The sequence below is a fragment of the Vitis vinifera genome, chromosome 16 (assembly GCF_030704535.1).
Source record: "Vitis vinifera cultivar Pinot Noir 40024 chromosome 16, ASM3070453v1".
Taxonomy (NCBI): domain Eukaryota; kingdom Viridiplantae; phylum Streptophyta; class Magnoliopsida; order Vitales; family Vitaceae; genus Vitis; species Vitis vinifera.
Genome location: NC_081820.1, coordinates 20,511,673 through 20,534,596, shown reverse-complemented (window position 1 = coordinate 20,534,596; position 22,924 = coordinate 20,511,673). Strand labels below are relative to the sequence as shown.

At 34.9% G+C, this 22,924-nt stretch overlaps 2 protein-coding genes across 8 annotated transcripts; both read left to right on the top strand.

The window, feature by feature from the left end:
* Positions 1-403: 403 nt before the first annotated feature.
* Positions 404-13,620, top strand: LOC100262436 (ABC transporter B family member 28). Of its 4 annotated transcripts, none has more exons than XR_002032149.2 (17): positions 404-865; positions 2,387-2,574; positions 4,899-4,922; positions 7,913-8,014; positions 8,278-8,368; positions 8,985-9,085; positions 9,244-9,294; positions 9,404-9,532; positions 9,614-9,676; positions 9,774-10,053; positions 10,583-10,731; positions 10,824-10,913; positions 11,449-11,583; positions 11,666-11,722; positions 11,805-11,861; positions 12,320-12,609; positions 13,116-13,620. XR_002032149.2 is itself a non-coding variant. In XM_019226061.2 (16 exons), exons 1-16 carry the CDS (start codon positions 466-468, stop codon positions 12,554-12,556), a joined length of 2,154 nt encoding a protein of 717 aa, XP_019081606.1. In that variant the 5' UTR covers positions 404-465; the 3' UTR covers positions 12,557-12,977. The 4 variants fall into 4 exon arrangements, 1 of the variants encoding a protein (XP_019081606.1); XR_002032148.2 differs by lacking the exon at positions 13,116-13,620 and adding an exon at positions 12,708-12,977 and having other exon boundaries at positions 12,320-12,616; XR_002032147.2 differs by lacking the exon at positions 13,116-13,620 and adding an exon at positions 12,708-12,977 and having other exon boundaries at positions 405-865.
* Positions 13,621-17,581: 3,961 nt separating this feature from the next.
* On the top strand, positions 17,582-21,797 carry LOC100257321 (calcium-dependent protein kinase 26). 4 transcript variants are annotated; one of them, XM_010664230.3, is made up of 6 exons: positions 17,582-17,967; positions 18,617-18,733; positions 18,954-19,558; positions 19,657-19,953; positions 20,635-21,042; positions 21,127-21,797. In XM_010664230.3, exons 3-6 carry the CDS (start codon positions 18,970-18,972, stop codon positions 21,393-21,395), a joined length of 1,563 nt encoding a protein of 520 aa, XP_010662532.1. In that variant the 5' UTR covers positions 17,582-17,967; positions 18,617-18,733; positions 18,954-18,969; the 3' UTR covers positions 21,396-21,797. The 4 variants fall into 4 exon arrangements, with proteins under 4 accessions (XP_010662532.1, XP_059599430.1, XP_059599431.1 ...); XM_059743447.1 differs by having other exon boundaries at positions 17,690-17,967; positions 21,160-21,797; XM_059743448.1 differs by lacking the exon at positions 18,617-18,733 and having other exon boundaries at positions 17,761-17,967; positions 21,160-21,797.
* The last annotated feature ends 1,127 nt before the right edge of the window (positions 21,798-22,924 follow it).

Here is a 22,924-nt window from a genome sequence, read left to right as displayed (position 1 = left end):
TATAGATAAATTGTGTGGAACCAATATTTATTTATTTATTTTTAACTAAGGAACACTTAAAAATTATTTTCGTCACGAGGAAATTATAATATTTGAAGTATTAAAATAATAATCTCCCATTTTAAAATAATTATAATTTTATAAATATTTTTGAAATTATTGTGGAGCAAGATATTTGTTTATCCAATTTTCATTTTTCATATATTTTTGGACACGAAAAAGGCAACTCAGAAACAGGTCCAAAGACATCTTAATCCGTCTTGGAAGTTGGGAGTTGGTACACACTCGAGAGCATTCAACTTGCGGCTCTGAAAGAAAACTATGCGTGTACACCTATCCTAGCGAGTAAGTTCGTCTACGTACGCCATCGACTTCGTGACAACAACTACCCCCAATTTGGACTTTGGACACAGCACACATACAAAATATTTGCGCTCGCTCCCCAACACTCATCTCTTGCAAGCCATGGCCTCTGCAACTCTCCCACTCCCTCTCCGGTCACACCTCACTCGCCTCAAACCCCCTATCAGCCACGCGCCAAGAGCCCTCGCCTGTCACGTCAAACTCTCCCACAGCCACTCCAACCCTTTCCCGCCATTTTCACTTCTTCGAAGCAGATCAAAAGGCGTCGTGAGGCCCCCTTCTGCCTACGTATCGGGTCCTGCTTCCGACCCGATAATCACCGAGCCGGACCCCAAGGTGGAGAGTTCGAACGATGCTCATGATGAAACTGTTGAGCCGCCGAGTGCGATCAGTTCGAGTCTCTTGTGGAGTCTCCTGATGCGGTACAAGCTGAGACTCGCTGTTTCGGCCGTCACTCTCATTGGTTGCTCCGCTTGTACTCTCTCAATGCCTCTATTTTCAGGTAAAATTCCTAACTATTCTATTTATCTTCCTCGTTGCGCATGCCTGGTTGCGGAGAAAACGGAGGAAAAGAGAAGGAAAGCAAGTTTTGAATTTTTTTTTGTTTGATGTTGTTTTTGGTCCGAAAAGGTAGAAAGGTTTAGGATTCTTAGTTCTTTAATTCTTTTAACCTTTCAAAAGGGCGGCATCGAATAATCCTCCTTTTGGGTGCTTTGAAATAAGAGGGCAGGAAAAGAAAAAGAAAATTTCAATATCCTAATGCCCCTTTTTGGGTGACTGAAAAATCAAATGGTTGTGTTAGACTTTAATAGAGGTTTCATTTTCTCAGGGTTTGAGGGATAATTTGCAAATTTTTCATTTATTTTAAGTAAAATTCAAGCAATTTTCTTTCAGTTCATTGACTTTAGAGTTTTGGTGTCTTAGCACATGTATTAGGTTATTAGGTTTGTGGAAATTTATTTGGTTGCTGAGAAATGTGGGAAGAAAGAATATTAAGTTTTATATCAGTACTAGGAATTAGAGTCACCGCCAGATTCTTACCAATGCTGGAATGGAAATACGTACATGATAAAGAAAATGGTTCATTTCAAAGTCAACTTCAATCTCTATCGAATCTTCCGTGATCAACCCTAACACTATTAGTGGTATTGTCATTCATCATATTACTGTCTGAAGTTTTGACAACTTGAGTTTCTCCATGTAGATGAATTGGATATAAAAAAATATGAATTTGTAAAAATCTGAAAATTAAGAAATGGAAATATAATGGGAGGTTGTACTGGAATTTTGAAAATAAGGTAACTTAAGATTTAATTTCAAAATATATGGAAAAGTGAAGCACACTTTTTTTTTTGGGTCTCAGGGTTTGGTATTAATGACAATAACAAGATGAGTTCTGAAAATAATCTGCACGTTTGGATCCAATCTTAGTAATGGGATGGTTAGTTGATAACTTATGCTCATTTGGATGCACTTTTGATCATTTTTTCTGCTTCTAGAAGCAAAGAAATTAGACATTCTAGAGAATGTAATTGGTGTGTGCAAATTTTGAAAAATAAAGCAAAAAACAATTGGGAAAGTTAAAAATCACAAAACTAATGAAACAGACCTTTAAAAGTAGGGTAGAGATTAATCTATAAGCTCATGATTAATGTTGTAACATAAGAGAGGTGAAACTAAAGCATTTGCCCATTTCTTATTCTGATTTTCTTTTCCATTGAAACAAACAGAGTTTAGAGGAATTCAAGAATGTGCAAATCAGTTAGATCCAACTTCAAAATTTAAAATGGACACAACAGCAGAGCCTGTTCCAAGTGTTGTGTTTCTCAATTCCTTAGTACAGGATCTTCAATCTTGAGAATTATGACAGTTACATTTTTTATTAAATATTTGTGAAAATAATCATGCACCAGCTTGTTAGCTTACTAATTAGCCAATGAATTGTTCTTTGTTGACTTAATAAGAAAATACAAATAATACCCTTACCCCCTCTGCTTAGTGACTCTGTTGATGATTCATCCAGGGAGATTTTTTGAAGTACTTATAGGCACTAGACCAGAACCTCTGTGGAGACTGCTTAGTACTGTTGGAGTGCTGTATACATTGGAGCCAGTTTTAACTATTATTTATGTTGTAAACATGAATACTATTTGGGAGAAGGTTATGTCAACCTTACGCGCTCAGATTTTTAGAAGACTATTGATTCAGAAGGTAAAGTCAGTGACTGTAATTCTTTGTAATTGCTGCACTTTATCATGAAATTATCTGTTCTATACAAGGTAACATAATGTGAGTGTTAAATTTATTGTGCTAGAATTGAATGCCCTGACAAATAAGGAATCAGGTTCTAACTTGAATGAAATAAGTGAAGAAAATTGTGTTTGCATTAAGGGAGTTTTACATCATGTCCTTGCTGTGTGGTAAACACTAAAAGATAAACTATACTAGTTTTCTTCTTTGAAGTTGGCCATCAGAAATAATTATGAGTACAGAACAAGTAACAATCTCACCTTAGAATATGAAGAATGCTTCTTCCATGTTTTGATAGACCTGGTATTAATTGTTATAATTGGTTTCTATAAACTTAGTGCCAGTTTTTCCTTTTTTGACAGTAGGATGTATGATTAACCAAATAAGTGTGCCAGATGGAGATGCAAGATTACCTATCTTATGCTAATGACCTTCTTAGGAGAAAAATCTTTCCAAGAGGAGAAGTTAAGAAAGACCCAAAATAAAGAAATGAAGGGGATATTTTATCCTCTAGAAAAGAGTTAGATGCATCAGCATCTTTTTTTGGAGTATGAACTCATTTTTCAGCTTGCTTTTCCCCAATTTGTGGGACACCGATTGTTGTTGTATTTGCTTCTCTCAACCCAGTTGCTGCTAACCTTCTCTAAAAATGTTTTCCTGGACCCCCAAAATCCTTCTGATGCAGGTTTGCCTGGTTGACTTCTATTCCCTAGGGATGAGGCTTTGGTCCCTTTCTTTTAATTTTAGTTTTGTGCTAGTTCCTCTCTATGTCTGCAGATGCATGGGATTTCCTTTTCCTTGTTCCACATTTTAGTTATGGCTAGCTAGAGGAATATTCTCTTTATGCTTGTGGCTTGATCATATTCCATTTCATTTCATAAACTTTTGTGGTAAGTTTCATTAATTTTATTGCTTTCTATTGTAATGACTAGTGATGCCTTTCTCATGTCAGTGGGATTCTATGTAACTTGGAGTTCCAAAAACTCAAAAAAGTTACTTATCAAAAAAAAAAAAAAAAAAAAAAACTCAAGACTTGCTTGGAACATGAAGTTTCCTTATATGCACTTAATGAATGAGAATTTTTATTTTTCTCAGTCATTATTAAAGCGAGTTTTTGAATTATGAAATTAAATAGAGGGAATGGGTGAATAGGTGGTCCTTTAAAAATTTAATCCCTGATTGTAATAAATGTCCAATTTTTAATTATTCTAAACATGAATTTAATTATGAAAGATTAATTAAGATGCAGCAAATAATAAATCAAACACCACAGAGGAAGAACACCAGAAATACGGGGAACTCCTTTTCTCTAAGGTAAAACAATGAGCCTATTCGGCTGAGAGGACAATCACTAAATAAAAAGGAATTTATAGATTTTACTAGATTTGAGATGCTCACTCCTCTTGAGGGTCTTATTCTCGATCACACTCACACTTTGCTTCACATCCTTGATTGAGCAAACTCCTACTGCTCAGGGCATTATGAAACTGAATCCCGATGCCAAAGATTGAAGGTTGTGAGTTCTTATAGATAAAAAATGACACAAAAAATTCTACCTTTTTTTTAGAACAGACTTTAAGTTGATTAGAAATTGAGCCTGCATTTTCTTGAACTTCTTATCCAATAAAAACCCATTTAAACAAATCAATTTTTATTTTTAGAGAAATGGTAGGTGTTTGATCATCCATCATTCAGAAAGCTGTCCAAGAGATACTTCCATGCAGGCGATCAATTGGCCCTCAGGGGCTATCTGTCAGTTATGTAATTTTAAAACCCATGTGGGATATTGCTAGAGGTATGATCAAATGATCGATCGGTCCTCTAGCGGATTGAATTCTCTGCATTTTGGCACCAACCCTGATCATTTTACTTAATATGCATTCATCAATCATGTTGAGACCTAGAACCACTGTACATACCTGATATATGATGGTGAACTCGACCCTAAATGCATTCCTGAAACTCTGCCTTCAGCCTTTAATTCAAATAAGACCTGGGGTAGTAGTGGCTCATTGGGATTTTTAATTTTGACTTGAATTGCTGACCTAACTATGCACTAATACATAATATTGTCTTGGTCAAATTGCTCATAAATGGAGTATGGCCCGAGTGTGAAAAATTATTATGATAGGCTGATTAATAGTGATCCTCTTGTAATAGTCTTACACTGCTTGATGCTTTTAGATTATATTTTGTTTAATTGCTCATTTATTAATTTTTTGTTACTTCACCATGCAAAACATATATATCGTGTCTTTTAATATGTTAATATTCTGTCTATGCAGGTGGAGTTTTTTGACCGATACAAGGTATGGATATGACATCCTCAATTTCTTTATTGCGCATCATTTGTGGGGTTGAAAATCATGGAAATGCTATGTGCAGTCATCAGTTTTTCCCTCTTGAAATTGCCCAAGAAACTCCTGTTGTAAAGAAATATGGCTTGTGTAAGCATGTATAACTTATGATTAATATGAAAAAAATGTCAGCCTGGATATGGACTGCAATAAGGTCCAAGTGTCAATCTAAATGCTATTTGCCTATAATCCTTTGTTAGGAATAAATATCTTTGAAAGCAGGAGTTTAGTGTGGGTTTAGTGCTCAGACATTGGATATTCAACATTTTACATACTAGCTTTTTTCCTATGCTACGGTGTGCTGCATTTTTCTGTTAACGAGTCTTATGATTTGATGTTTTCTCCATTAGTTATCCTTTAAAAGTTGCAAATCGGAAGAAATGATATATTTGATACAAATTCTTTGGAGTTGCACAATAATTTGTGGGTATTTATGAATTTTCAACATTAATCCTGGAAACTCTGCAACATTCCGTTTTTTTTTTCTTTGGTGTGGATATGATGTAAATGCGTTCGAATATTTTCTGCTAGCCAAATATTTTTAGTGATATGCCTGGTGTATTTTCTTGCTCATTTTCCTTTGATATCTAAGGTTACTCTTAAGAGGAGAGAAAAAGGAAATGAATATGAATATCTAGAAGGTTTGAGTTTGTGCATCATGAATATCTAGAAGGTTTGAGTCTGTGCATCATAATTTATGGAATTACTCAGTAGCAAACATAAAATCCTAAGATGAACAAAGAAGAATGTTTGGAAAATGGGCAGACAAGCTTGGACTTTGTATGAAGTTCTCATTATTGCTAAAAGTGATGAAATAGCAAGCAATGATGCATCTTGGGAAAGGGGGATTAGAAAATGATATCAGTATAGAACTGGCATCATAATATGGTTTCTGAATCTTGTGGCTTTTGAAACTTTCCTCTTTTATATTTTCCTTGAATCTGTGGCATAAAAAACTTTCTGGAAGAAGGCCACCCAACCTCTACTCTTGCCTCACGTAACAGACAATCTTGATGGAAGCTATTGATTATTTAAGGATGATGTAAAGGACCTTATATCCTAGTGCTATAAATGACTTTTTTGTTTCTTTTTTCTGATAGGCAAAGAAAAAGATATTTACTAAGTGGCGTTTGACAACAAGGGGATGCAAACTAAGCAACTGGGTTTTACACGAGAGAGAGAGAGAGAGAGAGAGAGAGAGAATTATACAACCTGTCTCTGACACAATTCCTCAATAAAGTCCCAAAGAGACAGGTCAAACTCTCAATGAATCATAGCCAATCTAGAAACATCGCTAAGAAGTCATCTTTCTGTGATTCATTTGAATTCTCCTCTCTTTATAAACATTCTTTTTTTTTGTGCTCTTTCCAAATGCACCAGAATAGGCAAAGGGGGGCAATTCTTCACACAACTCTACAACTTTTAGCCACATCCTCGCATGCCAAGCTAAGAGACCTTCTTTTGTATAGTCAGGGAACAATCCCTGAAGACCAAACAATAAGCACAAGATCATAAAGCATACGAGCTTTGGCACTATGGATAAGGACATCCCTTGTTGATTCCTGTTTGGCCTCACAGAAACTTCATCTAATTGCAAGGGCCAACCCCTTTTCATGGATCATCCACTGTAAGGATCGTTTCCTACACAACTTACCAAGTAAAGAGGTAAATCCTTTTAAGGGCCCTTAAGGTCCAAATCTCTTTAGCTGGGAACTTCACTGGGGCCTCAATAGATAAGGATGAATAGAAAGACATCACAGAAAAGCACTCATTCCTACAACCTTCCCCACCAATCTACCCTTAGCAGGTCCATGTAAATTGCATGAATGTGCTCAAAGAAACTACTAATCTACTCCATTTCCTAATTATGAAATGCCCAAACCACCATCCAAATCACACCAACTCTAGCATTTTTATTAGAAAAAATCTTTATACAAAGAAGATTAGTAATCTTTCAGCAAGGTCTCCGCATGCCATATATCAATACTGACTCTATTGAATCCATACGTGATTTCAGATGTTTTGTTTATTATCTTAGAACTCATGAATCACCTTTGTGGGTCAAGTTATATCACGCAACCACAATATAGAATTGATTAGCAGTGAAACATAACAATATTGACATGCTTTTAGCTGAATAACATAGTTCGCTTGAGTGTGAAGGTTTTTATCTGCAGATATTCTGCCTGCTGGTGTTGCTGAGCTAGTGAGATCATAGATTGCTCAAATTGCCATCTGAAATACCTTGTCCATGGTAACAAGTGAGGGTGGTGGTGCACAAATTTATAAACCATATATTGGTGCTTTAACAAAGAAGAGGTCACTACACTTGCTTTCCATTGCATTAAAACTTCTCGTAGAAAGCCAGAAAGATCCATTGTTACTATCCATCCCTTTTACTGAATGCCACGATGGCCATCTGTTCTGCACGTCCTCCTTTCCTCTCCCACTTCTCTCTCCATCTCTCTCAATAATGCTGTTTATGGTCCCCTTTTTTTTGATAGGCAAATAAGACTATGTATATTAATGACTATAAAGATTCATTTTGGCAAGGGACTTAATTTATTCATATCTTCCACGCCATTTTTACAAATTTATTATTTGTTTTTTTATTATTATCATTTTATAAATTTTCCCCACTGTGGGCTTACATATCTACTATAGTTTGTCCAGGTTATAGAGTAGTATTGATGCCTATATCTAACTCGTCGTTCTTTTTTACTTTTCCCCTCTTTTTCTTAGTGTGTATATTTTACAACAGTGTTTTATTTTATTTTATTTTTATTTTTCATTTTCTCATGGTGGGCTTACATATATGTTATTGTTTGTCTGAGTTATGGAGTAGTAATTGATGTCTATATCTATCTTTTTCTTCTTTTGCCCATATATATGTATATATTGTTGTAGTTGGATGGTTAAGAACACATTATTCTTTCTTATAGGTTGGCGAACTCACTGCTTTGTTAACATCTGACTTGGGTTCTCTTAAAGATATTGTGAGTGAAAACATTTCAAGGGATCGTGGATTCAGGGCACTTTCTGAGGCAAGCTACTCTACACTAAGCAAAAGTGAGCTTTATGTTGCCTATAGTTAAAGATGTAAATTATTGTCCTTGATTCTGAGAGAATTGAGTTACATTCAGAAGTAGCAAAACCTTCTGATTTAATTTTTACTATGGATCTATTATTGTTGTTTGAGAATTTACTTATTCCTGGAGATTAATTTATGGAAAATATATTTCTGATTATTTTTAGGAAAACTCTTATGTGATTTCAGTACTCAGTTGTATATGTGTTTTTCTTACAGGTCATTGGCACAATATGCATCCTGTTCACTTTAGCCCCCCAACTTGCACCAATTTTGGGCATACTGATGCTTACTGTATCTGTTTTAGTTGGTAAACATTTTCTCTTTCAAATTATTTGGTTAGCCATTAATTTGTCCAAAGAAAATTATAAGGGATAAGAAAAAAAAAAGATTATTGGATTAGGCAGTGTAAATTGTTCGATGATTAAAGTTTCTAGTGTCCATTCTTTGTTGCATAATTGCAATAGAAATAAGGTTTACATTTATTATTTGTCATTGAAAAATTTTCATAAATTTTACAACCTTTGGGCTAATTTGTGAAATGTCTGATGTAAGGCCTAGAATAGAAATAAAAACATGATTGTCAGATTTTCTTGATGGCTCTTGTTTCCAAACTTGTATATGGTATTGGAGGTGTCAATTTTTATAGTATTCTAATTTAGCAGTATTTGTCAAAAATTTTGTATTCCTTTTTTCAAATTATGATCAGTTGCTTGATTGGCGATGTTTCATGAACATGTGCATGTTTCAGTACACCTGAGTAATTTAAGCTCATGCTGTAGAAACCATGTTTGTTTCTGACCACTAAGATTTGGTCTAAAAATGGTCATATCATGCTTGCTAGAAGGTGGTTCTTGAAATTTTTGGTACTCCTTTGCTTGGTTCATGTCTTCTCACCTGCTGCTGACCGTTGTAAATCTCCTCAGCTGTATACAAGCGGTCAACTGTGCCTGTTTTTAAAGCTCATGGATTGGCCCAAGCTTCCATATCAGATTGTGCAACAGAAACATTTTCTGCAATTCGTACTGTAAGTTCTTTGAAGTCCCTGCTGCATAATTTCTTGTGTCTTTCTTTGTGAGAAATCAGGATTATCAATTGTAGTCTTTGAAATTTAACATTTTTCTTTTGGATTGGGCCTTGGAAGTACACACTTGTAATTGAAGAATTTTTTTTTTTTTGATACAGGTAAGATCCTTTAGTGGCGAAAAGCGTCAAATGTCTATGTTTGGTAGTCAGGTAAGATATTGGTTATTCATGAGAATCCCATGAATACTATTTTTGTAAATACATGGAGATACTAACCCTTCCATGCACTTATAGCAACCATCTTCATGGAGCTTTGCAGGTTATGGCTTTTCAGAGTAGTGGTATAAAGCTTGGGACCTTCAAATCTCTTAATGAATCACTGACTAGAGTTGCCGTCTATATTTCTTTGATGTCCTTGTATTGTCTTGGTGGAAGCAAAGTAAAAGCGGTAAGAACTTCTAGCTTGTGACACTATATCCTTTAGCCTGTTTCATGTTTTTTGTTTGAAGTTAACATCTGTTGCTTGCAGGGTGAACTCTCTGTTGGAACCATTGCTTCTTTTATTGGATACACTTTCACATTAACTTTTGCTGTGAGTCCATTTTTGTTTTGTTTTTGCACTTGTGCTATTTTCTTTCTACATGCTATATTTTCTTTCTACACACTATTCGATGTGATACATCTTTCAGGTTCAAGGGCTGGTTAATACATTTGGAGATCTTCGTGGAAGTCTTGCTGCTGTTGAGAGGATTAATTCTGTGTTTTCTGGGGGACAAATTGATGAGGCCCTTGCCTATGGTTTAGAAAGAGACATCCGGAGAAAAGAAGTGGATGATGAAAAACTTGGATTATTCTTTGTCAATGGTTTTGAAGAAAAAAACATATTTCCAAATATTCATTACATGTCAGCCTTGAGATCAGCTAGCAATGTGCATAGCCTAGCTTGGTCTGGTGATGTTTGTCTTGAAGGTACTACCAATGCAGTTTCATGAATTAAAATTAAGTCTGCCTTCACATGTTCTCTCATACCTCAGTTTTTAGATGTTGTCTCACATCCAAAAGAAAAGGATTGTTTGTCTTTCCATTATCCTCTAACATGGGCTGGTAACTAGTAAGAAAAAACATCATTGTTATGAGAAAGGTTTGTTTTGGAAGGAGAAACCATATCCTTGTTACTAAACTACTGGCTAACCTAGTAGCTTGATGAGTCAAACATCATCAAGGTAACATATATAATAACTACTTGGTTCTTTCTACCTAGTTACAAAATTGGCTAGCATGGGTATATGACTTTGACCTTTTATGCCGTATGTTTCTTTTGTGTGTCTGATATGCATTCCAAAGCAATAGCATCCTGTAAATCACTTTCTGTTATTGGGTATTACTTTGGGATAACGATATGTGGTATTATTGCTTATTCGTCAATTTAATCCTACAATGAGTTCATTATACATTTCATGACACTGCTGCCAACGAATGCCCTCATTTTGTTGTGCAGATGTGCATTTTTCTTACCCTTTGAGGCCTGATGTGGAAATCCTAAATGGTCTTAATCTAAGGCTAAAATGTGGAACTGTAACTGCTCTAGTTGGCTCAAGTGGTGCTGGGAAAAGTACAATAGTACAGCTATTGGCACGTTTTTATGAGGTTTACTTACATTCATTTTAATAATAAATTTCATTTTCCTGTTATGGGTTGGTGAAGAATGTTGTGCATCCATTGGCTTCTTTTTTTTGCAGCCAAGCAGGGGCTGCATAACAGTTTCCGGAGAGGATGTTCGAACATTTGACAAGAGCGAATGGGCTCGGGTTGTCTCTATAGTAAACCAAGTATGTACCTATTCATACATATCTGATACATGCATTAATGCTTGTGATCCTACATCTCATTTGGTTTGATCCTTTGATGTTGAACTGGTTAGGTTGACAAACGAGGAATCATTTAAGGTTTTATTCAGATATGATTGATTTTGGCCAAATGAACATACCCTACCTATATATATATATATACATAGCATATGCATTTTTTTGTGAATCCAGATATACTGGAAGCATGTGTGTAATTGTAGTTGGTTTATACTTCATATTGAAGTGCAGTTTTCAGGTTTTTGTTTTGGAAGCTTGGGGAAGGTTAGTTTTAGGATTGGGAAGTTAAAAGTGTGAGTTGGGTCTGTTAGTGAATCAGTTTGAAGAGAACGTTGGATTGGGTTGATCTGACCCTCAAGAGTTGGTTTTATTTAGCTTTGATGATAAGACAAAAAAAGTTTGCAGTTATCCTGAGACAGCGCTGATGAAGTTGCATTTTTTACCTGCTTGAAACATTTGTAGCTGCCTTTCCCCAAGATAACTATATAAAGTGATTCAGGAACCTGTTCTATTCTCGGTGTCTGTTGGAGAAAATATTGCCTATGGGCTTCCAGACAATAATGTATCCAAGGATGATGTGATAAAGGCAGCCAAAGCTGCTAATGCTCATGATTTCATAATTTCTCTTCCTCAGGTTTGTGATCTCTAAATATGGTTAGGTTGTACTTCCTCTTGCTAGTCTTTGAGTTCTTTACTGATTATTTAATGTATTAAAGGGTTATGACACTCTAGTTGGTGAGCGTGGAGGTCTACTGAGTGGAGGACAACGGCAGGTACTGAAATATGTATGCACACATGTGTAGAGTTTGAGTGTGTGTTATTAGTGATTTGATTCTTCCTATTACCAATTTGTAGAGAATTGCCATTGCAAGAGCTCTTCTCAAGAATGCCCCAATCCTAATACTTGATGAGGTATGTTTCTGGACCTTTTAATTACTTCTCTGTGTTTGTTCATGCTTTATCATGCCTCTGTAAGTCTGGCAACATATCAGGGTGGTCCAGGCTCGGCTACTTTGAACATGACACTGGAAAAATCATTATAAAAGCTCTCATATCCAGTACTAGTCTAGCTCAATAATAAGAAAATGTCAATTTCTTTTTGTGATATTTATTTTAATATCAGTTCAAAACTTCCAACATGTTACACATGTCATTTATATTGCAAGCATAGCATTCGTCACTTTGTTGGAATTAATATCAACATAAACACTTACAATATTCTTGCTTAAAATTAATATGCCTAGGCCTATTAGATACATTGTATCTCACTCCTGGCCTTGCTAACTCGTGGGTCTTGGCTCATGTGATTGCCACTGCTATGCCCAGTTGATATTTTATTATATCATATATGATTTTCTTCTGTGATACAGGCGACAAGTGCCTTGGATGCAATCAGTGAGCGCCTGGTTCAAGATGCTCTGAGCCATCTGATGAAAGGAAGGACAACATTAGTGATTGCACACAAGTTAAGTACAGTTCAGAATGCAGACCAGATAGCTCTTTGTTCCAGTGGAAGGATTGCAGAGCTTGGGAGTCACTTTGAGTTATTGGCTAAGAAGGGCCAATATGCTTCATTAGTTGGCACTCAGAGACTTGCTTTTGAGTGACATGAAATTGCAGGGTATTCCATTTTCTCTAAATAACTGCAGAATCCAAACATGTGAGTTGTAAGATTTAATTCCCTTTGATCCTTTCTTGTTGCAAGGCTTCTAGCTGTACTGGTATTTACTTTCATTTGGAATTCTCCTTGTCATGCAGATACTTAGTTATGCCATTCTTGAAAGCAGAATGGCTAGGAAGAGACACTTTGACTCCATGATTTCCAAAAGATAAGCTTTCACTGGATTTTTTCTTAGATGATTGTTTTGCAGCACTTTTACCTGTTACTTGTAATAAGACTGCATTATATGGTAACCTAACATTGAAAGAACAAAAATCCAGTTGTAAATGGCATTACTAAGATGATGCTATTGCATTATTTTCATTATTTGCAATATAATATAGCAAGACCTGAAACTGTGGCAAAAACTACAATGGTATTATATGCTAAGAAGATGTTCACACTTTGTATTTCATTTTTCAAATAGCACTGTTAGATCACTGCCTGCGTTTGATGGTGGGGTTCACTTCGTTTTTAAGTGTCTAGAAAACTTGGATCCATTGCAGGATCTTGAGGGCGAGTTGCATTGAAAGAGAAGATACGGTTTGAGAAAGAACAATGTGACACTTAATAGAATGTGACCCAGAGAGTGTCCCCATTTCATCAAGATTAAGGCCTCTTGGTGCAAGATTATTCTCAAGCTATTTGTCATTGAGGAAAGGAGGGGGCAGGTGTTGGGAAGGCTCATCTTTGAGTGGCACTTTCATCGCGTGGCAAAACATGGTTGATTCCACCAACGTTCAGGCTGTTGCACGCAACAAATGCAAGGACATCTGCACATGTAATAGTTTGTGGTCATTGAGCTTCAATTCCAGCCTTTGCTCCATCAATCACTCTGACAGGGATATTCTTATCTGATTAGGAACATATAGGAATAGATTTTGGCTGAGAGACGAGTCTCTTTTCAGGTATAATTGGTACTTTGGGATTTGAGAGCTTTAGGCCAAATCATGTACATCATTGTGTGCTTTGTATATTTATTCTCTTATTTTATTCTTCTCATTATTATTCGGTGTCGTAGTTTTTAACAACAACAATCTACTAGTGAAACTTAGGTTATTTGACTAGAAATGATGACAAAGTTTGAGGTTGAGAAGTTTAAAGAGAAACTATTTTAGTTTATGGTGCATGAGAAAACGTGCTTTGTAGGTTCAAGAGGAGTTTTCCAAAGTGCTACAAAATAAAGAAACTATACCAACAATGATTTCTAATGAAGAGAATGATGAATTTATCGAGAAAGTGTATAGTACTATTAAGTTGTGCCAGGGTAATGAAGTATTTCGTGAGGTTGTATAAGATGATTCAACTACTAAGTTATGGTTGAAGTTGGAAAGTTTGTATATGACGAAGTTTTTTATAAATTGCTTGTATATAAAGAAACGGTTATTATTTCTCCACATGAAAGAAGATATATCCATTAAAGACTACCTTAATGAGTTTAACAAAACTATTATGAGTTTGAGGAATATTGATGTTAGAATCAATGATAATGACCAAAACATAATTTTTATGTATTCCTTATTGAATTCTTATGATTTTTATGTGGATACCATGATGTATGGTAGAAATATACTTCATAGAGGATGCTAGAGCAATCCTAAAAGCAAAGGAGTTGAAAAAGAGGGTGTTTGGGAGTAAAGCAGAAAGCTCATGTGCAACTTTGATGGCTAGAGGGAGATTAAGAAAGAAAAATAATGACAGAAAATATTTATCCAAATTTAAATCAAAGTTTAAGAGAAATAATAAGTGTTTCAATTGTAACAAAGAAATGCATCATATGAAAAATTGTCCATACCATAAAAGTAAATAAAAAGAGAAAACTTTTAATTATGTTGATACAACAATTGTAGAAAAAAATTCAGATACTACAAATGTCTTTTCAGTTACAATTAGTAACTTGATGATGAGTGGATCATAGATTCAGGATGTTTCTATCATGTCTCTTGATTGGGGTTAGTATCTACCAACTTATACATGGTGGGAAGGTTCTCATAAGAACAAAATATATCCTATAAGGTTGTTAGGATAGATACAATTTGAATTAAGATGCATGTTGACATTATAAGAACATTAATTGATGTAAGACATGTTCTAGAGTTAAAGAAAAATCTGATTTCTTCTTTAGGGACACTTGATTCCAATGAAAGCACATATAAAACATGAAGTAAAGCTATGAGAAATTTAAAGAGTGCTTTTGTTGTGATAAAAGGAAAGAAAATTAATGGTTTTTATATATTGCAGAGAAGCACGATTATAGGTATAATTGTAGTTTCAACCTTAGAATCAATTTCAAAAACTACGAGATTATGTGATATGCACTTTGGGCATACAAGTGAGAGTGGGTTTACAATCTTGAATAAACAAGATTTGCCTAGGGGACGAAAGGAGAACTTGATTTTTGTGGGTATTATGTATTTGGAAACAATGGAGGGTAAATTCAATACAATTATTGACAAGATTAAAGGTAATTTAGATACATTCATCACAACTTTGAGACCCTTTTTTAGATCGTATCACATGGTTGTGGAAAATATATATTGACCATTATTGATGATTACTCTAGAAATGTTTAGGTATATATCTTGAAATATAAGAATCTAGAAATGTTTAGGTATATATCTTGAAATATAAGAATGTTGTCTTTGGGAAGTTTAAGCAAGGGAAAGTTATGAGCAAGAAAAAAAAAACAAAAAAAAGAAAGAAAACCTGCATGGTAATTTGAAACCAAGGGTAAATAAGTAAATATTTTTAGGATTTGTTGAAGAAGTGAAATGGCGTGTCTAGATTCAAAATTTTCCAAATATTTTATTAGTATATATGTGACCTTTAATGAGTTTGCAATACTGAGTCCAAGTAAGGAGCAATTTGATATAGTCCATATGGAGACCAACTTGATGTGACCTTTAAATTAGACTAATTGAACACGTACACTAAAATAAAGAAATCATAAATTTGTTTGTATAAATGACAGACTATATGTAATTAAATAAAATAAAATTTTAATTTTTAAATCAAAGAAATTAAACAAATACCTCAAAAGTTAAAATAAATAAATTGCACCAATGTAAGTACAAATGACATATATAACTAAATTAAATTAGATATAAAATTGAAATTTGATTTCAACTAATTAAACAATTACCTTCAAATAAATAATTTAAACTAAATTAAATATTTGAAGTAATGATTTATATATACATTTGAAAATGAAAAATTGTACAAAATTATATTCAACCAAATTAAATGTTAAATTAATATTTCAATTGAAATAGTTGATTACATAATTATTTCTAACAAAGTAAAATTAAATAAAATTTAAATTTTGAACTATATATATACAATTTTAATTGTAAGAGTAATGATAAAGCATAAACCATAAATTTAAACTAAATTAAATATAAAACTATTATTAAAGTTGAATTAATATTAAAATTGAACTACAATGATAATTTGCTAATATGCCTTAAGTAATTTTTGATATTCCATTTGTAGTGAATTTGTACCATTACCGCAACTTTGAAAATTATGACACCAACAAACTTTAAGGGGGTGTTTGGTACGTGAGAATGAGAAGTGAGAATAAATATTTCATTCATTCCCGCCCTAATTCTTATATTTGGATAAATTTTATGAAAGTTCAAATAAAATAAAAAATTATTTTGGTAGAAATCAAATCCCACTTATAAGTGGGATTTTAATTTATCATTAAGTATGTGGTATTTTGATTTCATTCATTTCTGTCCTAATTCCCATATTTGAATAAATTTTATGAAAGTCCGAATAAAATAAAAAATTATTCTAGTAGAAATCAAATCCCACTTATAAGTAGGATTTTAATTTATCGTAAGTAGGTGGTATTTTGATTTATTCATCTTATAAAAAAATATAAAATAGTTTAAAATTATTATTTTACTATTGGATTTCATTCATCAAACTGTGATGTCTCTTCATCCCATAATAAAAACTATTTTTTTAGTCTTATTATTTAGTAATAAAAAAACTCTCAAAATTTACTTATTTTAAATGAAAATAAAAAAAAAGTTATTTTAAACTGTGTGTAAGAATATTGTTGTTAATTTATTTATTTTTCATTCTCATTTATATTACTACTAAACATTAAATAGAAACAAATAATCATTCCGATTTGAATTTCTAGGTTCCTCTAAATATTAGAAATAAATCACTAAATTCATTTTCATTCATAAAAAATAGATCCCTATTCCCATGTACCAAACACCCTCTAAGTAAAATAAAACGTAAATGAGGTATTTATAAGCTAAGTTTGAACAAAAAGAATCGTTTAAAGGCCAAATAGCTATGTTGCATCCAAATTTAAATTTGATCATTGTCCAATGAAATACTCTCATCAGAAAACATTTCTAATCATTAGGAATAATCTCCTATCGTTGGATAGGAGGTAGAAACATTGGGAGAGGCTAGCGATTTTTTCATCGATAGATTGACGTGACATATTAGGAGCAGTTCGATCTAAAAGATCGTTGACTTTTCAGACTAATGTTTTTCTTTCTGCGAAAATCACTGAGTGATCACCGAATAATCTTTCTCCACTAATTTTCACATCATGGTTGCTTGACGTTTGATTTTAATCCTTGGATGTTAAATAAAGAGCATAGGGTCATAATAATTGTTGGCTATTAAGTTAAAAGGAAAGCAAAGGCTCACCATAATTATGGGTTTAAGACCTCCAAGGGACCAAACCCGGCTTCTAATAAATTATTATTGAGCCAATTTTGAGGGTCATGGGTCATGTAATCAAGTTTTACTATGGCCTCGACTTGGTATAAATTATAAGGTCATATTGACTCCAACAAGACTAGAAAATAAACATATTTTTAATTAAAAAAAATATTTTTCTTAATTATTATATATTTTTTATATTTTTTATTTATTTTTTAAAATTTATATTAAGCTACTATCAAGTTTAAAAGCTTGCTTAAGTGATACTCTTCTAGAGAGGAATATACAAAGGAGGCACCCACCTGCAATTCAATTCAAAGGAGCGAGAGTACGCGGCTTTTTGTATACACGAGCGAGTACACAGTTATCCTAAGAACCAAAGGGGCCAAAATTAAATTGAACTAAATTAGAGTATGTTTTCATGTCCGAAGGAGCTTTCGAAACAAAACAGAAAAACAGCATAAGCGTATATCTTTTGTTTCTGTTTTGGTAAGAGAGAGAGAGAGAGGGGGGAACAGAGTGGGGAGAGACCAGGAGAGCCCCACAGAGAGGCCCTTTGGTTGGAGGGCTTGGGCTACTCCTCCAACGGACTTCTCATTCTTCGTCGTCTTCTTCTTTTTCTAATTCTTCTCTTCTGTGTCGCTCTCTCTGTCTCTCAAGGTTTTTCTCTTTCTTTCACTACTCTTTTTTTCTGTGTTTGTTTTCGGAAATGTGGGTTTTGGATGTTGTGCTGTTTTCTTGTTTGTTTTCGTGTGAAGTTTGGATCTGAGTTGTCTTTTTCTGAGCTGAATTTTAATGGCTTTTATCAGTCGTCTTGTTGGTTGTGTATACTACGTCAGTTTTACTTTACTTGTTTGCATTTTTTTCCTTTGATTTTGTAAGAAGTTCGGATCTGGGTTGTCGTTTTTTGAACTGAGTTCTAATAGGTTTATGCTAATTTTGTTATTGGTCGTGAATGGCTTTCTTGTTTTGAGGTGATCTGGGCTTAGCATGCCTTTTTTATTTTTTATTTTTGGTTTTATGATTAGGGTTTGTGATTAGAGTTGTCTGGTGGATCTTCCCCAATGAGTTGATGCCTTTTTTGTTTTTTTTTTTTGCTTTTTTTTTGTATTAAATTTGAATTCTGTTGTGAGCTTGAATTGAAGCTTGTTTAGTTCAAATAATTATTTTAATAAAATATATGATCTGTCAGAGAATTTGCTCAAATTTGTTTTTTTTTTTATATTAATTATTTGATTAATGTTGAAGTAGGTTTAGTGTTTGCTATTTAAATATAGTTCTGAATTTGGTGAATTTAATTGTGTTTCAGATCCTGGTGATTCAGCTGAGATCAAAGAAATTTGGGGTTCAGGGTTTGAATTTTTCTTATATTGGGTTTTATTTTTTAAATATCTGTCCATATACGCCATAGGCTGTTGGTTACGTGGTAAGCATCCTTGTCAAGCTTCAACTACTAACTACGGGAAACTTATTTCTGTAATTTGACCCAAGTGTGGTTTTGGAAAATGTGGGTGTCTAAGAAAAGATCAAAATTTTGACCAACAAATTTAGTATTCCCATTTATTGGAAGACTGTCTCAAAAAAAGCTGTGTTATATTGCAAGAATCATAATCTGGGATCTCGATTATTACTTCTGGATCAATCAGGTGCTGGAAATTTGGTATGGCTGTTGCCAAGAGCAACAGCAGCAGTGAATCATCGACCAAAGCCCCTCATTGTTACAAAGTTGAAAGCTTGAAGGAAACCATATTGGACACAGACCAGACCTCAAATTTGAAAGACCGATTTGTTCTTGGGGAGCAGTTGGGTTGGGGACAGTTTGGTGTTATTAGGGCTTGCTCTGATAAGTTAGCTGGAGAGGTGTTGGCATGCAAGTCAATTGCCAAAGACAGGTTGGTCACTCAGGATGATGTGCGGAGTGTGAAACTTGAGATTGAAATAATGACCAAGTTATCGGGGCACCCAAATGTTGTGGATCTCAAAGCAGTTTATGAGGAGGAAGATTATGTTCATTTGGTGATGGAGCTTTGTGCTGGTGGAGAACTCTTTCACCAGTTAGAGAAGCATGGAAGGTTCTCTGAAGCCGAGGCTAGGGTTCTCTTTAGGCATCTGATGGAAGTGGTGATGTATTGCCATGACAAAGGTATTGTTCATAGAGATCTGAAGCCTGAGAACATCCTCTTGGCCACAAAAGCATCATCCTCACCAATTAAATTGGCTGATTTTGGTCTTGCAACCTACATCAAGCCTGGTAAAGACATGCATTTCTTTTCCTTCTGATTTTTATTACCATCTTATCTGAAGTTTGAATTCTGAAATGTTTTAAGCATTCGGGTTTTGTTGATACAGGGCAGAGTTTGTATGGGACTGTTGGGAGTCCATTTTACATAGCTCCTGAGGTACTGGCAGGGGGTTATAACCAGGCTGCCGATGTATGGAGCGCCGGAGTTATTCTCTATATTCTTCTTAGTGGGATGCCGCCATTTTGGGGAAAGACTAAGTCAAGGATATTTGATGCTGTTAGGGCAGCTGATCTACGGTTTCCATCTGATCCTTGGGACCAGCTATCTGGTTCTGCTGAGGAATTAATTAGGGGAATGCTCTGTAGGGATCCTTCTCAAAGGCTCACAGCTCAGGAGGTTCTAGGTAGGTTTTTTTTTTTTTTTTGATAGACACTAGGTAGGTTGGATGCCACTATTTACAGTAATATTTTTTGTAGTTTCTATAACCGTTCAGATGTCCTATCTTGGATACTGGTGGGGCATATTGGGAATGAGAGCAATCTGATGAAAAGGTTTACAAAGTTTTAATTACTTTTGTACATACTATAAGCATCAAAGGATGGGTGCAAAGCCATCTACATAGATGCACAAAGTACAAAACCAAACAGAAATACTAGAAGAGGTTCACAATTCATGAAGTGGCTGAGTTGTCAAATCAAGAGAAGGCCTGGGAATTTGTCTTAACAGGGTGATAATCCTATTTAAAACTGTTGTTTGCATTGTAATAATTTTGATCATGTTAATCCTTTACAATTTCTTTGCTGTTTTAAGAACAACAGTGAGCAGCCCTGGTTAGTCTTCATAATGTTGCATGGGATCATGTGTTTACTGCAATAATCTATGTTCTGTATGAATTGAGGCAAGTCATTTTTGCAGTTAATTAGTGTTGGTATGCCCCAGAATTAAGTTATTTAACCTAAAATTTCTTGTAATTTGACCTAGTTTAATTTTAAATTTCTTAAAATCAGATTTTCCTGTTCACCACTGTTTTGAGTAACCCCTATCCGTCTACCTCATACTTGCTTTTGATTCTCTCCTTTTGTAGATCACTCATGGATTAGGGACCATGCACAATCTTCTGAGGAACCACGTGAACATGAAAACCAAAGTTATGAACACTTGGGTGAAGGCGGAAGCTCTTTCTCTACTTTTATGACTAGGAATCAGGACATCAGCTTTGGCACTGGACCACGTGTTATTTGTGATGCCCAGTCACCTCAATTCACATGCAGATCATCCTTTACTTCCTTTGGGTTGGAACCATCAACACCTTGCTTTGCATCTGGTGGGTTTTCTTTTGGCAGCACTGATGAGCCCAACACCTTGGAATTCTCATCTCCTGTTCCCTCAATGCCAAGCTTCGCATTCTTCAGCCCTTGCCCCATCACCGTGCAAGAGAGTTATACATTGGATCTTTCAGCCAACATATCCACTGTAAATGCAATTCAGAAAGGTATTTCAGTTTCCTTAATTTTGCCAACTTTCTGTCTTGATCGTAAAAACTTTAATTAAACCATATTTCTGCCTGATTATTCAGAGGCAAGCTTAGGAAGGCTGTTTATGTTGTCAGATTCTTCTGTTTGCCTTGGGCATGAAGCAAAAGACATTCATTACAAGACAGCTGAAGTGAAGAGGACTGGAGGAACATCTGGGTATAGGATGTCGGGCATTCACAAGAGGAACAGAACAATTGGCCTTGGTGAATTTGATCAGCTTGATTTAGTGGTAACTGAATCAGTGATTCGTTGGGCATCATGCACACATCTCCCCACTGCATCATCACTTAGATCTTCTCTCGTCTGTTGAAAGCATGGACCAGCCGATGAGATAGATGAATTTATGGTAACTGCATTACTAAATGCTTTGGCTTCATGCACGCAATTCCCTACTGCTGCATCTCTTAAATGGCGTGGACAAACTGATGGGATAAGATGATGAATTGGGAAATTCTGATCTGCAAAAACTACTGTACCTAGGTGAAATTTCCTGGCCATGTAATGTTCTAGGTTTGCACTTGAGTCCAAGTAGGTATGTTCAATGTTAGAGCCAGTTTGAGGTTGGGTTAATCTTAGGCTTTATGATGAGTGATGTCTTTATGATCTCGACTGTTAGTTTGCTTGCTGATAACAAACTCTCTAATGGGGTGTTTAATGTGTAAAAAGTAATTTATGTCTTCACAGTTCAAAGGTTTCCAATTTTCATGCTCCAGCTAGTTTTCAAGTGGCTTATACAAATGAAGTGAAGCTCCCTGAATATGTTGCAGCCTCCCTGGAGAGGCTTTAGATGATGAGATGGTAGTCAGAAAAATGCCAGTACTTCAAACTGGATATGCTTTGTGGGTATTCCAATATTTATTATGATGGATAGATGCAGGACCCATGCAAGCAGAATATTTTCTTTTATTTTTTAAAATTTTTGGATCAAATTCTTGGTGTTTTTTTTGGTTGATAAATTTGATGCATGATGGGTTTGAAATAATGAGCATTTTGTGTGTTTCATGCCTCATTGTGGACAATGTGCTACACAAGGCTTTGGGGTAAAAAAAAAATCAGCAAAACTACTACTCCCAGCAGTGATTTTTAACACCAAATAAAGCATGAAATATATATATATAAAACAAAAACAAAACTAATACCTAATCAAAGCTCATGAGAAAAAGCTCTTTGACCGGGAAAGGATTCGGATAGGTCTTTGTTGTGTTGTGTGTGTTGTATGGGGTATGGAAGGCAGGGTTCATTAGTCAACAGGCCGACCATTAAGTATTGTCACCTTCCTTAGCGGAGAAGGGTTAAAGGAAAATTCCAAATTTCATCCCATTCGCCCCCACTTTTTGTGCAGCCAAACAAAAAAAATTACCCATCGGGGCGAGAATCTCCTCTCCAAATCAAAGACTTTCCAGTTTCGAAAAACTAGAAAAAAGATTGGGTCAAAGGGGAAATTTGCCAAAGGACATGTGTCATATGGTCAGCTGTCCACAAAATTGAGGGAAATTTGCCCAAGGACATATGTCATATGGTCAGCTATCCACAAAATTGAGAAAGGCTGGCAAGCTCTCCATCATGCTAAGAAAAACACTACGGCATCCATGCAATTCCAACTCAACCCCACTTTAAGGGACAAACAGACACTCTTTTATAGTATGTTCTTGCCAAAGGATAATAGAAAGAAATCATATGACCATGACCCTTTTACCCGTTAAAAGAAGTTACAAAAAGCTTATGCTACCCAAAATAATCAACAGAGCAACTTGGATCAAATTTTGGAAGCCAAGAGGTCCAGTAGTAGCATGAGAACCAAATTGGCAGACTACCCATTAATATAAGTGGTATAAATTC